This window comes from Gymnodraco acuticeps, unplaced genomic scaffold (assembly GCF_902827175.1).
Source record: "Gymnodraco acuticeps unplaced genomic scaffold, fGymAcu1.1, whole genome shotgun sequence".
NCBI lineage: Eukaryota > Metazoa > Chordata > Actinopteri > Perciformes > Bathydraconidae > Gymnodraco > Gymnodraco acuticeps.
Genome location: NW_022991296.1, coordinates 207,610 through 221,170, shown reverse-complemented (window position 1 = coordinate 221,170; position 13,561 = coordinate 207,610). Strand labels below are relative to the sequence as shown.

Below are 13,561 nucleotides of genomic sequence, written 5' to 3'. Positions count from 1 at the left end.
TAGCAGCTCTCTGCTCTCTAGCAGGGACTTTCGTGGGGGTAAAAAGGTTCTCATGAACTAATTTTAGTACCGGCTCTTTTTGGTGTGAACGCGACAAAAGAGTTCTCATGAACTAAATTCTCATGAACCTTTGTGGGAAAAGTACTGCGGTGTGAATGCGCCTTATGGTGTGAACGCAACATTTCGGAACTATATCGGAACTAAAGTGGGAAAAGTACTGCGGTGTGAACGCGCCTAAAGTGATATAAGCGTGTTGCAGATACACATCGGAATCAGCATATATGTTAGCGGATAAATGACAAGAAGTTGAGGTGTTTTTATCTGTAGTTTTTCATTTGCAGAGGTGGAACAAGTACTCAGATTTTGTACTTAAATAAAAGTCCTGCAATCAAAATCTTACTCAAGTAAAAGTACAAAAGCATCAGCAGTAAAAAAAGGTAGTGGAGCAGAAGTCCACAAATTACCTCTGAATTATAATGGGGAAGAAGTACATCAAAATGTTACAGTACTTGAGTAAATCTCCTTTCTGACACCACTGAGTAGTCGTTTTATTGTTTATTTGTCCAACTGTAAAATATAAGAAAACATTAACTTATTTGAAACAGATAGTTGTTTAAATAGAGATCATTTTCTGTACATGATTCCCTGCATATTTTTCAAAGCAAGGTCTACACCAAATGTTTGTTTAGGTGAAATTGACATCCTTGCTGACCAGACATAACAGACGACGTTGATCAATAAGTCCGTGATGGGCCCCGACTTAATTGTGTAACGAAAGCTGCCACAGTATAATGCTGTGTGTGCCTGAGGTGACGTCAATATTCAATCACAGTAGTGCACACTGGGATTTGAGTTTTCTCTGGAGCCTGAATCAGAACATGTCCCAAAATAACCCAAAAAACAGATCATTACTCCGCTGCGTGTTATGTCCATCTGTAGCCAGACACTGTGCACAATCAGAGAGGGAACTTGCCAATATAGAAATATTCAGAAGAGAACAAATCATTATAATTCTCCTCCATGGTTTTAATAAGAAGATCCTGAAAATCATACGTGGTAAAGTCCATCTCAGCTTATTTCATAGTTATGATAGAAAGAGTAGCTACTGTGAGAATAAACTGGTCATTATCAACATTTAAACGAGTAATTCTCAGAGTAAAAGCCTCTCTCTTTACTAAAGAAGATTGAGTCAAACAGACAGCACTCATGCGACAACAGCAACAAAAACAGTTATAATAATACTCTGGATTATAACATCTTTTAAGCAAACAGCAGTTTTCCATTTCCGTACAAAATCTCAGGCTGTATCTGACGCTTGCTGGACAATGTCACATTTAAGCCTGTGCTGCATCAAGCTGGTTTCTAACATGATTTTGTGCCACTAGATTCAACGTAAAATAACTTTATGAGACTAAAATCGATTAAGAAATTGACCGTATTATGATTTCACTTTATTTTGTGATTAAATGGTCTTACAGCAATATCAAATGCTTGCTTCAAATGTGTACCTGACTGCTTTATCTACTCTGTAGTGTGGATACAGCAGGACAGAGTTGGACACCGAGTCCAGAAACAGTAGTGTTGAGCCAGGAAATTGAATTATGTTGGATTAATGCTCTTAGAAATGTTAATGTCTAACAGAAGCAGTGAGTGCTTTCAAAAAGAATACACTGAGGAAATCAATAACAAAGACAAAATGTTCTGAATCAGGTTTGGATTTAAAATGATGTTCATGTTTTTGAAAAGGTAATAGAACGGTTTCAAGAACATTTAAGGGTTTTTGAATAATAAAAAAAAAGCCATTTCACATCATGTTGAAACTTTATATAACTATAAATAAAGCCCAAAATGCTTAATGACAGAACTTCCTTCAGCAAATGTAACCATTATATATTATATCACAGCCTTTGTCTAAATATTCAATTCTTCTGGCAGTGTTTTTCCTGTGAGATTATATTATGTAAATCAACAGAGTATATTTACTTTCATTCAAATATATTTTTTTCCACAAAAGAAAAGTAATGACAAAGTTCTTATTTTTCAGAAAGGAGCTTAAACTGAAGAAAGCCCCCTGTGAGTCATTTCACTTTTTTTTCTTCCTGAAAACAACAAAACATCCTAAAATACTCCCTGACCACATGATCAGCTCTGAGCTCCACATATGGTTGTTTTCCCATGTTGAAGGTTGTCTCCTGCAGCAGCTGCGCTCCATGATGCAGCGGTTCAGGGGCAGTGCTAGTTTTAAAGCTGTATACCCAGGGACCAACATATGCCGTTAACTACTGAGAACGCTAGAAAAGCAGCGATTCGGTTTCTAAGAGGATAGGACACTGACACAATCATGCATAACGTTATTTTCCACTTCAGGATGTTCTGGGACAAGTGCCATGATTACACTAAACAGGTACACAGCTTCACAAAGCTCTGGCTGAATCAGAGTTGACATCAAAACATTTTTTTCACACCGAGCTGCTGAGCTGCGTGTTTGTATTACTCCACATCCATTTCTACAGGGAGGAGGGCTACAAGACATTCACCTGAAGACGTACATTCAGAAATGTCAAATAACAATAAAGTGCTCAAGGGGTTTGTCTAAGGTTAGGATGTATTTGAGGTGTGAAGTGCATTAGGAAACAGGCTTTACAGTATGTATGGTACACCCACGTGACTGCTGACCCGTTACCTCATCTCACTGCACATTAAAATGTTCTTCTTAAACAAAACGCTGAACCTTCTGGCTCCAACATGAATTTATATTACGAATCTGCGGTACATTTTGGAATAGGGAACAAATACAGAAATGTTTACCATTAATTTTGTTGAAAAAAGAACGTGTTTTATAGGTTTTTGGCTTTCTTTTTTTTAATCCGGGTTGCTGTAGAAAGGACTCGGCTTGTGTACATGGGGCTAATGTGGCGGCCCTAAAGCTGCAACATTCAACCTAAATGGCACAGTCATAGTTTAAAAAGTACATAAAGTTTCTTTCCTTTTGTATCAAGCAGCAAAAAGATTGTTGGAGTACATTAGAGGATACCACACCTCCTGCAAAGGGACTATTGCACATGCCTACATCACCTAGTCAAAGCTAGAGTGCCAATATGTTTGTGAACGTCTCACATAGGGATACTCGAAGAGCTGCTCCTACACTCTGTGTTATGAAAAGTGAACCACGGCTGTCTACCCTGCGCCACCCAAACCTCCATCTCCTTTCACTTTGCTCCGAACACAGTCCTCCTTTTCTCAACCTGAAGAGTAAACATAAGGCGGCTATTTAAAGCTCCCCCACGACACACTCACATCATGGAAAGTCGGTCCAGGCACCTCGGATGTGGCCCCGGCCAACATTCCTGGCCCTGTGGCCCCCGTTAGCTCTGCGGCTTCACATGAGAAGTGAAGCATTCCTGCAGTAAGTGGGTACTGAGCGGGGAGGATGTAGCTGAGCTAGTTTATTAATGTCTGACTCATCAAACAATCATACTGCAGGGTCCCAAAACACATTGCAACATGCTGCTGAATGCTCTAACTCACCACATTAGGAATTCTAGGCATTTGAACAGCCATCTGAACAGCCTGTGTGAGCTGTGAAGCGCTGCAGTGATTCATCGATCAGTCATTTCCCCAAAACAAAATGCCAAAAACGCAAAGGTCGCTTATGTAAAATATTTTTGGGGTATTCCTATTCGTCTTTTATAGTCAAAATGTGACTTTTGAAAACTAATATACAGACAATTGCAATTACTTATATAATCTGTAGATTTAGAGATATGGAAATAATCAATAGATCTAGCCGTAAAGCTGTCACATCACTGTCAGATCAACAGGTAGCTAGTACTCTCCTCTAAAGTTATAATTATGAAATGATATCTTGTTTTTTTAGGTCTTACGGCTGCAATTGAGCTTTAGCTTCCTACTTACAAACCCACCTGCACTGATGCATGTGCAATTACAAAACCCATTGCTACCACGAATGCTTTGTCTCTTTGTAATAAAGCAGGTTAACTTTGAACTTCCATATGATCACGTAAATGTTTTTTGTATTCGTGACACCTACCTGCAAAACAAATTTCTGATCAATGTGGCGCTTTGCGATGCTGGGCTGGAAGTCTGGATTCTCTAAGAAGCGTAGGAGAAACTCATAGACCAGCTGAAAGATAAGAGAAAGAACACTTTAAAAATAGAAAGACATTGCACCTTGTAAATGTAAACACCACACTGATCATTTAACAGGGAGACGAGGACGGTATAGAGTCCTTACCTGAACGTGAGGCCAGGAAGCCTCGAGAGTGGGCTCGTCCTCCTCCGGGTCAAAATCAGGGTTGTCACTTGGTGGTAGAGTGCGGAATATATTGGTACAGATCTGGAGGGAAAGAGGATACATAAAATCATTAGTAAAGTATCATAAAAACCGGAGAAAAGGATAAACATCCCAGGAGAGCATGGGAGGAGATTACAGCAGGAGAAATATGAATATAAGCGAGCCTTTACTTAAAAGTAGGGTAGGTACGAATGGAGAAACCAGCTCGAGTGCGCTAGAATTTGAAAGTACGCAGCCGGAAAAAATGTGCCCCTTCTTTCAGACTTCCTTACAGAGCCCCTCCTCCAACACACACGAACGCGCACATGACCAATGAGGGCACGAGATGGACAGGCAGGCTGACAGGCAGGTAGGCCATCCAGTTATTTTAGCCGGTCCGGCTCAGATGATTGGTCGTGCTTTTTACAGCGCCACGTGTATTTTTGTCAAAGCATTTAATGTATTCATTGCCATCGGGATGTTAAGAGCATTCCATGGAATATAACAAAAAGTGTTTCTGAAGTTAATTACTAGATGCTAAAAATCTGGCATAAAAAAAAAACCCGGCTTATGAAACAACTAGGTTTTTTATTTCTGTAACAGTTACTATGTCTGTGTTTCTTTTATGTGTGATAAATGTTGTGTTGGCTTCCTGCTCTGGTCATCACTTTCTTTAATGTGCTTTATCAATTAAATGTGACTTTTCTTAACCTATGTGAGCTTATGAAGTATATCAGTGGATGTTTAATTTGTTTTCAAGAGCTCAGTGCCCACATCAATAAACCACGTTGCTTGTAGCATTATTCAAAAATCTGCTATTTTAATTAACGGGCCGTTGCTCTTGCCGCAAATCTCCTCCTTGATTTGACTTAAATTACATATAGTAGGTCAAGTAGTGTGTATGAGAAGGACAGTGTTCTTTTGGCGTGACAAACCACACACTCCATTTGTTTACAGTTCATTTGTTTATACGCCAAACACCTCAAGGTTAAACAGAGTTATACCTGACGCAGGGAACCAAACAGAAACCTGGCGTAATTCACTTTTTATACAGCAGGCTAGTTTTCTTCTGTCATCAGAGGCTGCAACAGTTTGTACAAGATTAAATAAATATAGTGGGAGAGTATAAACTGTTCAACATACACTTTGGGAGGCGTGAACGGCAAGGTTTAATTGAACTGAGCCGCAGCAAATCGCAGGAGCTGGATAAAACCATTACAGATTCTGCATCTGCAGCAACCCCACATTACAATTCTGAGCCGAAGACAACCGCTGTAGACAGGTCACAGCCACCTCTATGCCACCTTGTTATTTTTAGCAAGAGTGAGTTTGAGAGTGACACACACAGCAGTTGGAAAAGCTGCCATTATGTGACTGGGTGCACACTCTAAGACAACATCAAATGACATATTGGCAGCTGGGAAATCAAAAATGACACTAATGGGAGGAAAAGGCGGCAAAGGGATTTCCAACCTGACAGTAGTCCAAAATCTGACATGCTGAAATAACCTGCAGAAAAACCTTGCAAGGAAGTATCATTTGTGAACCAGCGAGCCTTGGTGAAAACAGTGAGAACCCAATAATGTTCCTAGAAGCATCTGAAGACATCAGTGTTGGAATAATGCACTGAATAAGGGGAGTACTTGAGCACTATCATCAGTGCTGGGACATTCAGATGTCCTGGTTTGACCATTTACGCCTGATCTTATTATTTTCTGAAAGGATTTGTCCCCAGCTTGGTCTGGTGCTGTGCATCAAAATACACAGTCGCAGCATATTGATCTGTCTGGGTGCTAAAAGTGTTACCATCCATGCAAAAACAATAAATGCAAAATATGTTTACGATGCGTGGTGATTTAGAGGTGGAACGGCACATCAGCTTTTACGGCAAAAGGGGGTAACCAGCACGCATTGGGGAGCCATGATAAAGCGGTCCATTTTTGACGTCGTTCTCTGGTGCCATCACTTTGGGCTTTGGTTTCAATGTTTGGTTTCAAGAAGAAGAAACAAGCCATGTGACAAAGAAGAAGAAACCCATGTGGCAGCATGTCAAGGTATCCACGTCCTGCGCAACAGCAGACCGAGCGCGCCGCCACACGCTGGAGGCCATCAGTGAGGAACAGCACGAGCAGTGGACACCACCTCAAGATGGAGACGTCACGCTCGCCAGAGGTTACATTGTTTACACGGCTCCGGGACATCTGGGACCTTGTGCCACATAAGGACAGCGGCCAATTGTCCCGATTCCTGATGAGCTGTGTCTTGTGTATCTGGGTGCAGACAGTGCAGCACACACTCCAGTTACCTTCCAACGGCCGGGAGCACTGCACAAGGCGCGGTGGATGGCCAAGCTGCTCTACACTCTCAAGCTGGCCTTGATGGAGCAGCACATTGCGTTGCTTCCTCAGGGGACCATCACTACGTGGCAGCAGGTGCTGAAGATTCGGCGTTTGCCAACCTCATTTCGCAACGTGGTGGCTGACCTGCGACACGGCCGTAGATGCCGCATGGAATGACCTCACACTCTACCACCACCTGTACGCGTACAAGTCTGTTGAAAAAATAGCGGTATGCAACGTGTGTGAAGCAGAAATCCTGCAGCTCCACCCGCTGTGACGGACCGGTGAGCGGATCAAAAACACACACTAAGTTAGCTTAGCTATTTTATCTACCTCTGGAACAAGCTAAACTAGTTATAAATGTTTATTCTTGACTGTCGGGTCACTCATTACTGGATCAGTGAGCTGCGTGAGACGATACCCACGGGCTGAGAGAGGGAGAGAGGAAAAGAGAGCGCTTCCGCTCATCTCTCCCGTGTTATTATCTAAAGTTAATGTAAACTTGAATAATGTACTTCATTTGAATGCAATAATTATGTTAGTTGTTGTTTGTGGAAGCGCATCATGTATTGAAAAATTAATCTGAACTTTTCGATCCGTTATGATTATAAACTGAAGCAATATAAAAATGAGCCCCGAGTTTTAAACATCAGTTGTGATCGGCAATCGGCCCCAAAAACCCTGATCGGAGCATCCCTAGCTGCCAGTGAAGCATTCCAGATGGGTGCGGTGAATGTGCGTGCCATCAATGTTGTGAATGACTGTGCCGAGCGTGGCATCAAACTCACATCAGACTTTGTGGCAGCAGCCAGGAGCGAGGAGCACCTGCAGAATGTGCTGCAGGCAGTTGAGCATGACCGCTCTAAACAGCCAAATCTGCGCCACTGCAAGCGCAAGCTGGACCAGGACTCAATTTCAATGTTGTTCTTTTTGTACTTAAATAAATAAATGTTGTTCTCAAAAACTATTTCTTGCATTTTTAGAAATTGCCTAGGAAAACAGCAAATGTTCATATTTTTCTCATGCTGTGTTCCACCTCTAAATCTCAATGAATTTTCCCAAAACTTCGCACAAGTTGTTTTAATGTGTCTGAACAAAATGCAACCCCAGACAGTTTGATATGTTGAGATTACATGTTTGCATTGCAATTTGATGCACCCTAGCCCTTTCAAGGCTGAATGGGCAGTTCATTCAGAAGCCCTTCAGATCACCACTGTGGCACTGAGCTGATATTTTCTTGCTTGTGTCCTTCCTGTTATTTTACAGAAGTCCGACAGTGGAATTGCAGCTGTTTCTGAGCTGATGAAAACACCATCTGGCAACGACAATGTTAATCTCAACACAACTGTCAGTAAGTGTGTTTCTATAGTAACACACTGACACTGCCCGACTGTTACCGTGTTAGTGTGAAGGTAAAACATCACAAAAAAGGCACATAGGCAAGTGTTTAACTGCAGACAATGGTGAATGATGTCCTTAGAGTACGCTTGAGTACAAACTCACTAACATCCAGCATCTTATCCGACCTTCAACCGGCAGAAACACAACCCGTTGACGTCTGCTTGCTTTATTAACAGAGTAACTCACTCTGTAGAGTTTCTAGGGTTGCTTACTGCTAATGTGTTTTTTTCAACAACTCTGCACATTTTTACGACACACCCACAAATACATCTGGGAGTAATAAACTCAGCTTAGCTCACTGACTGGCACTACACCTCAGGATTTTGGTGTCAATAAGGAGGAACATGTAGTTAATCACATTTCCATTCATATTGAATGATTTAGCCTCGAAAATGCCAGAGAATATTGAGAATTGTCATGTATGTTTTTCTACAGCCAAAAGGTGACATCCTCAAATTCCTTCTTTCTAATATCCGTCCTAAAATACTTAGAAACTCTGGAAATATTCCCATTTAAAAAGCTGGGACCAGTGTTATTTTGGCATTTCATCTTAGGAGAAACTCACCTCAAGTAACTAAGTCATTATCAGTTGTTCTCATATTCAATACACAGTTTTAAATCTGGTGAGAACACACAGGGTAAGGAAGGCAGATTGTGATTCACTCATCACTGTGTTTATCTGAGTATTAAAGTGATGTCACCATGTTACAGAAGTAAGTCCAATGAGACGGTGGGTGACCATTTAGATGCACAAATCCTATGACACACTACAGGAAAGGGAAGACCCCAAAAAGCATAATAGGGCCCCTTTAATTCAAGTCCACATACTTATTATCACACAAGTGGACATTTTATTTTTTCTCTAAATGAACCACAGCAACATTTAACAATTTACCTGGGACTGCCCGCCCTTTTATAACACAGTACTGTCGTTACATAATCATCTGTTCGGAAATGCTAATAATGATGCAGATGAATACATCAGTGTGCCACATCTACAACCTCTCTGTGGCACATGACTCTGCTCTCCCTGGTGCGAGGGACATCATTGGCTGAGCTGGAATCAGATCACTAACAGAGTGAGTTGCCAGGCGGAGCATTGAGCCTCAGTGTGACGCCCAGGAGAAGTGCTCTGAGGCCAAATGCTCACGGAGTGAAGATAAATGGAGGTGTTGATGGCTTTCGGACACACGCGGGAGCCAATAAAGAACTGATCCTGTGTGGATTTTATTCTGTCTATTCTTGGAGGGTAATGGGGAGAGGTTAACAACATACTGCAGGAGATGAATATTAGATATTTAAATCCACCAAAAATATAATCGTCATGTTATTATTATATCCCAAAAAAAAGTAAAACGAGTAACTTTAACAGCAGGAGAAATTAAATGAATTCTACTCGATATCGTCTTCGACAACATCCAGACGGTAGAGGGGGCTGGGTTCTGTCTGAAGAGTCAAACATGCACACTGTCTGCACAGATAATAGGTTACATAATTACCACACAAGCATCCACCACACTTATTTAATTCTCCCAGTCACTTTACAGAGGCAGAAAATAAAAGCAGTCGGACAAAACCAGAGAAAATATTGTGGGAGGATAGCAAACATGGCAAGTGTGAGAGAGAGAGAGAGAGAGAGAGAGAGAGAGAGAGAGAGAGAGAGAGAGAGAGAGAGAGAGAGAGAGAGAGAGAGAGAGAGAGAGAGAGAGAGAGAGAGAGAGAGAGAGAGAGAGAGAGAGAGAGATGAGAGAGAGAGAGAGAGAGAGAGAGAGAGAGAGAGAAACGTAGGAGGATCCTAAAAAAGGACCGTTCTTAAGTGACAGAGCTGTGAGTGAAACTAATGTACACAAGCTGATGACAAGCGAATCGATCCTCTGTATGGGGTCAAATAGAGGATGACAATAGCAGCAACCAACACCTAGCAACGCATGGGATGAGAGGGCGGGGAGACAGGGGTGAGATAGAGAGATAGGCGCAAGCACTGAGAGAAGCATTAGCGAAAAGGATGAAAAAGATGCGAATTAAAGCAAATAAAGGGGGATTTATTGCTCAAAGATGCTTCGTTTCAACGAACCCTGCTGGAAGAATCCCATCCAACCTATCTGTGAGACGTGATTTTCTATAATTTACTCAAAACACTAATTATAGAGTTGACAAATAAGGCGAAAACCTCCTCTCACATAGATGAGAAGCCCTCGCCGTTTGTACTCCTAATAACCTCGGTGATCAAAGCCGTCCTCTCTGCAGCAGAATAATGGGCAGCACTTTAAACCCTCACCTCTTCATTATCATGTGATGCCAAGCATGGAGTATCCGGGAGGGCTATTATCAACCCGGCGTTCTGAGTGCAGCTGCTATTTGTCTAACCTCATTCAGAAGCCCGTCTCTAGTGCGGGACCGGGGTATCTATCGAGCATGACCCGGGTACCCCCCGTCCGGCCCCTGAATAGAATACATGAGATTACCCAGTAGGACCACTAATACCTACGCGCTGGCTGCAGTCTTACAAACCTGCTGGTGTGCTAACCCAGGAGGTCACTTGTGTGGAATGTGCAACCAAGCTACTACATGTTAAGTAGCTTATTATCCCCCGTGTTCACTTTCCTGTCTGCATGCTCTTCTGCCAACGCATGGCGGTAAAGCACAACTGAAATAGACACGTTCATATACACATTTTGAAAATGAGTAGATGGATTGTGGTTAGTGAGATGTATTACTATGATTGCATTAGAGTGGGAATAACTGATTTCTTTATGCACTGTTCACATCACATTTGCTTCCGTGTTTACAGCCTGTGTTGGCATATACAAATGTATTTATTATGTATTTACCCCAAGGCCCAATGTCTATATTTAGAGAAAAGGTCAGGAAGGAAAAAATAGGAAAGCCCCAGCTTGAAACAAACTGTGTTGTGTGTATGAGCTATTTGTATTTGCTGAAAATCAAATCAAGTTTTATTTATATAGCACATTTATAAACGATTTTTGGTCGAGCCAAGGTGCTGTACATATGATAAAAATAGCCTACAGTTAAAAAAAAAAAAAAAAAAAAAAAGTAGAAAAAGTGAAGGTAGAGATCATTTTTAAATAATTGATGGTTATTAGCAGCCATAACTCTCCATTTAAATAAACGTACTGTTGCTTTCAGGGTGGGACCAGCGCAATAACTGTGCAGATTGTTGCTAATACATACCGGTCTTAAACACAGACAGTTTAAACACTGACATTAAATGTGTAATGGCTGACACTCTTATCCGTCACCTTTATATTTACCCTCCTCCTCCTCCATGTATGCCTTCCCGATGCAAATGGTGGCCAAACTGATTTAAACTTTCTGCACAAGCTGTTGTTTTTTAGAATTCTTGATAAAAACTGAAGCACTGACTGTCACTATTATGATAATTGAATAGCCATGTTAACTGTAATGAGACGTCTGCACCGCGCAGGATACAAATAAATCCAGAAAATGTCATTTAACTCGACAGCTGCACAACAGTGCCGTCTGCAGAATGTGACAGCTTGTTGTTGAGTGCTTAAGATATTAGAATGTAATGTGCCTGAATATTACATCATATGACCACACATTAGTGCATTAGAGCAGAGGCATGTCAATAAGCAAGTGTCTAAACATCTCCTACATAAAAACGTGTCTTTCTTACTCTCCTCTTTCTGCCCAAATTAGGGCAATGTGTCTTTAATAAGATGTTTAGGGCCGTATTTCTGTGGCGGATTTTACAGGAAAATTAACTTAGACGTCTATTTCTGGTGAAACGCCACTTCGCTTCAAGTGATTTTGTTAATAAGAGAAAACGAAATACTTGGAGCGAATGTGCAGAATTACTGCAATAATGCTTCGAATTGAAATGAACCTTTCATTTATTCATCCCTCTCCAATCAGTAGACACATTCAACATAAAATACATTCTGATTAATGTGATTAACGCAGAAACCCTGCAGTCTGTATGCATTGGATATTGCACATGATTAAATCGGGCTCCAAATCTACAGGCAAAATGGTTCAAATGTCATTTTTCTTGAGTCGCTTGGTTCAAGGACATTCCTTGAACAACTGCAGCCTATAAAACAGTAATTATGTCATCATGTAAAACCCAGTTAAAGACAAATGTGAGAAAAAAAACGTTTCATTGAATCAATCGTTGCAGGTTTGACGTGGATTACTGCCTCCAGTCCAAATAACGAACACTCCTTGACTCAGCGGTGCTCATACATATCCATCATGATAATGTCTGGAGTGAATCACTGCCGCACTCCCTGTTCGTTACTAAATGTTGCCCATGAGTTGTACAGTAGGAGGAAAACTACGTTGCTCAAAGCACCTGCTCCGAGAACACAAACATAGAAGATGTCGGTGAAAGACACTTTAAAAAGGATGTTGGTTTCCAAACAGACCGTTGTGCAACAGCTAATGTGTGAATTACTCAACTCTTCAAATGTGCACGACATAAGGTTAATAAAATATCATCTGTGCTGAAGTGTTATATTAAACGCAATTGTTCCTCGACTATTTGTATTATCACCCATGCCCGGTGAGTGCAAACATGTTTCTAGGTCTCTAATAATACATTTGATTTATGGTGACAAAACCATGCTCACACCAGACAGAATGTCAATTATAAATACCAGAGGTGTGCGTCACTTGTGAATGCATTGTAACTGTGCTGTCATGAAGATAATAAGGAATGACACGGAGATAATGTGAGGCTTTTAAATTCATATCTAGAATGAGTGGTTCTATTGTGATAAGTAAGGGGAGGAGGTTGTGTTCGCAGTATTTCAAAGATGATTCTTTCATAACGTGGCAAAGATCTCTGAGCACCTGAATGTGTGACGGGTGAATCGATAAAAGGTCGAAGAGACTGAAACGTTGTCAATAAATACATATCTCAACGATACGAGCTCTCTGAAGGAAGTCATGTGACCTGCATTACTGACATTTCTGAGTGGTGCTTCTTGCATTTTTGAGTCAAGAGAGCAATGGGGAGAGTGAAATATTCTGAACAAAAGAGAAGTGTGGTGAGGGGTTGTTGTGAAATGGATACAGGATGTCTTGACTTCAGCTTACTGTATGTTCTTTAGGGTTTAACGGGGTTAACAGTTGGTCAATCTCAAATCAGTGGAATCATTTCACACAGTAAATATGATTGGTAGTGAACATAATTAACAATGTTTGACCTTGTACTGTGGCTTTGTACTGTAGGTGTCATCATACAAGATTTAAGAAGCAGCTACAGTTGCTAAGTGCAACAGTGCAATGCTTGAGACAATTTAAAATCAAAATCTTTATGAACTATGCTTATTCTGTATTCCCTGGGTAATACAGTTACATCCAGAATATGTTATACGTTCCCTGTGGATTTGGTGCTTTAATGGATGAAGTAATGATATTCCTCCGGTGCTGACGAGACATACCGTCAGCCTCCATTATGGATGTTGTACGATGACACAGAGGGAACATCTTTGCGGTTTAACAATAAACACTAGTAATGCCACAAAACTAAGATTCTTGG

General features: G+C 41.1%; 1 protein-coding gene across 2 annotated transcripts in view; it reads right to left on the bottom strand.

Annotated features, from left to right (window-relative positions):
- The window catches only part of ppp2r5a (protein phosphatase 2, regulatory subunit B', alpha isoform), a 56,730-nt gene that overhangs the window by 17,506 nt on the left and 25,663 nt on the right, over positions 1-13,561 (bottom strand). For both annotated transcript variants that reach the window (XM_034240131.1, XM_034240132.1), the window contains exons 3-4: positions 4,256-4,357; positions 4,052-4,144 (exon numbers count right to left, since the gene is read on the bottom strand). In XM_034240131.1, the coding sequence (XP_034096022.1) occupies positions 4,052-4,144; positions 4,256-4,357 (195 nt within the window). The remainder of the gene's footprint in view (positions 1-4,051; positions 4,145-4,255; positions 4,358-13,561) is intronic.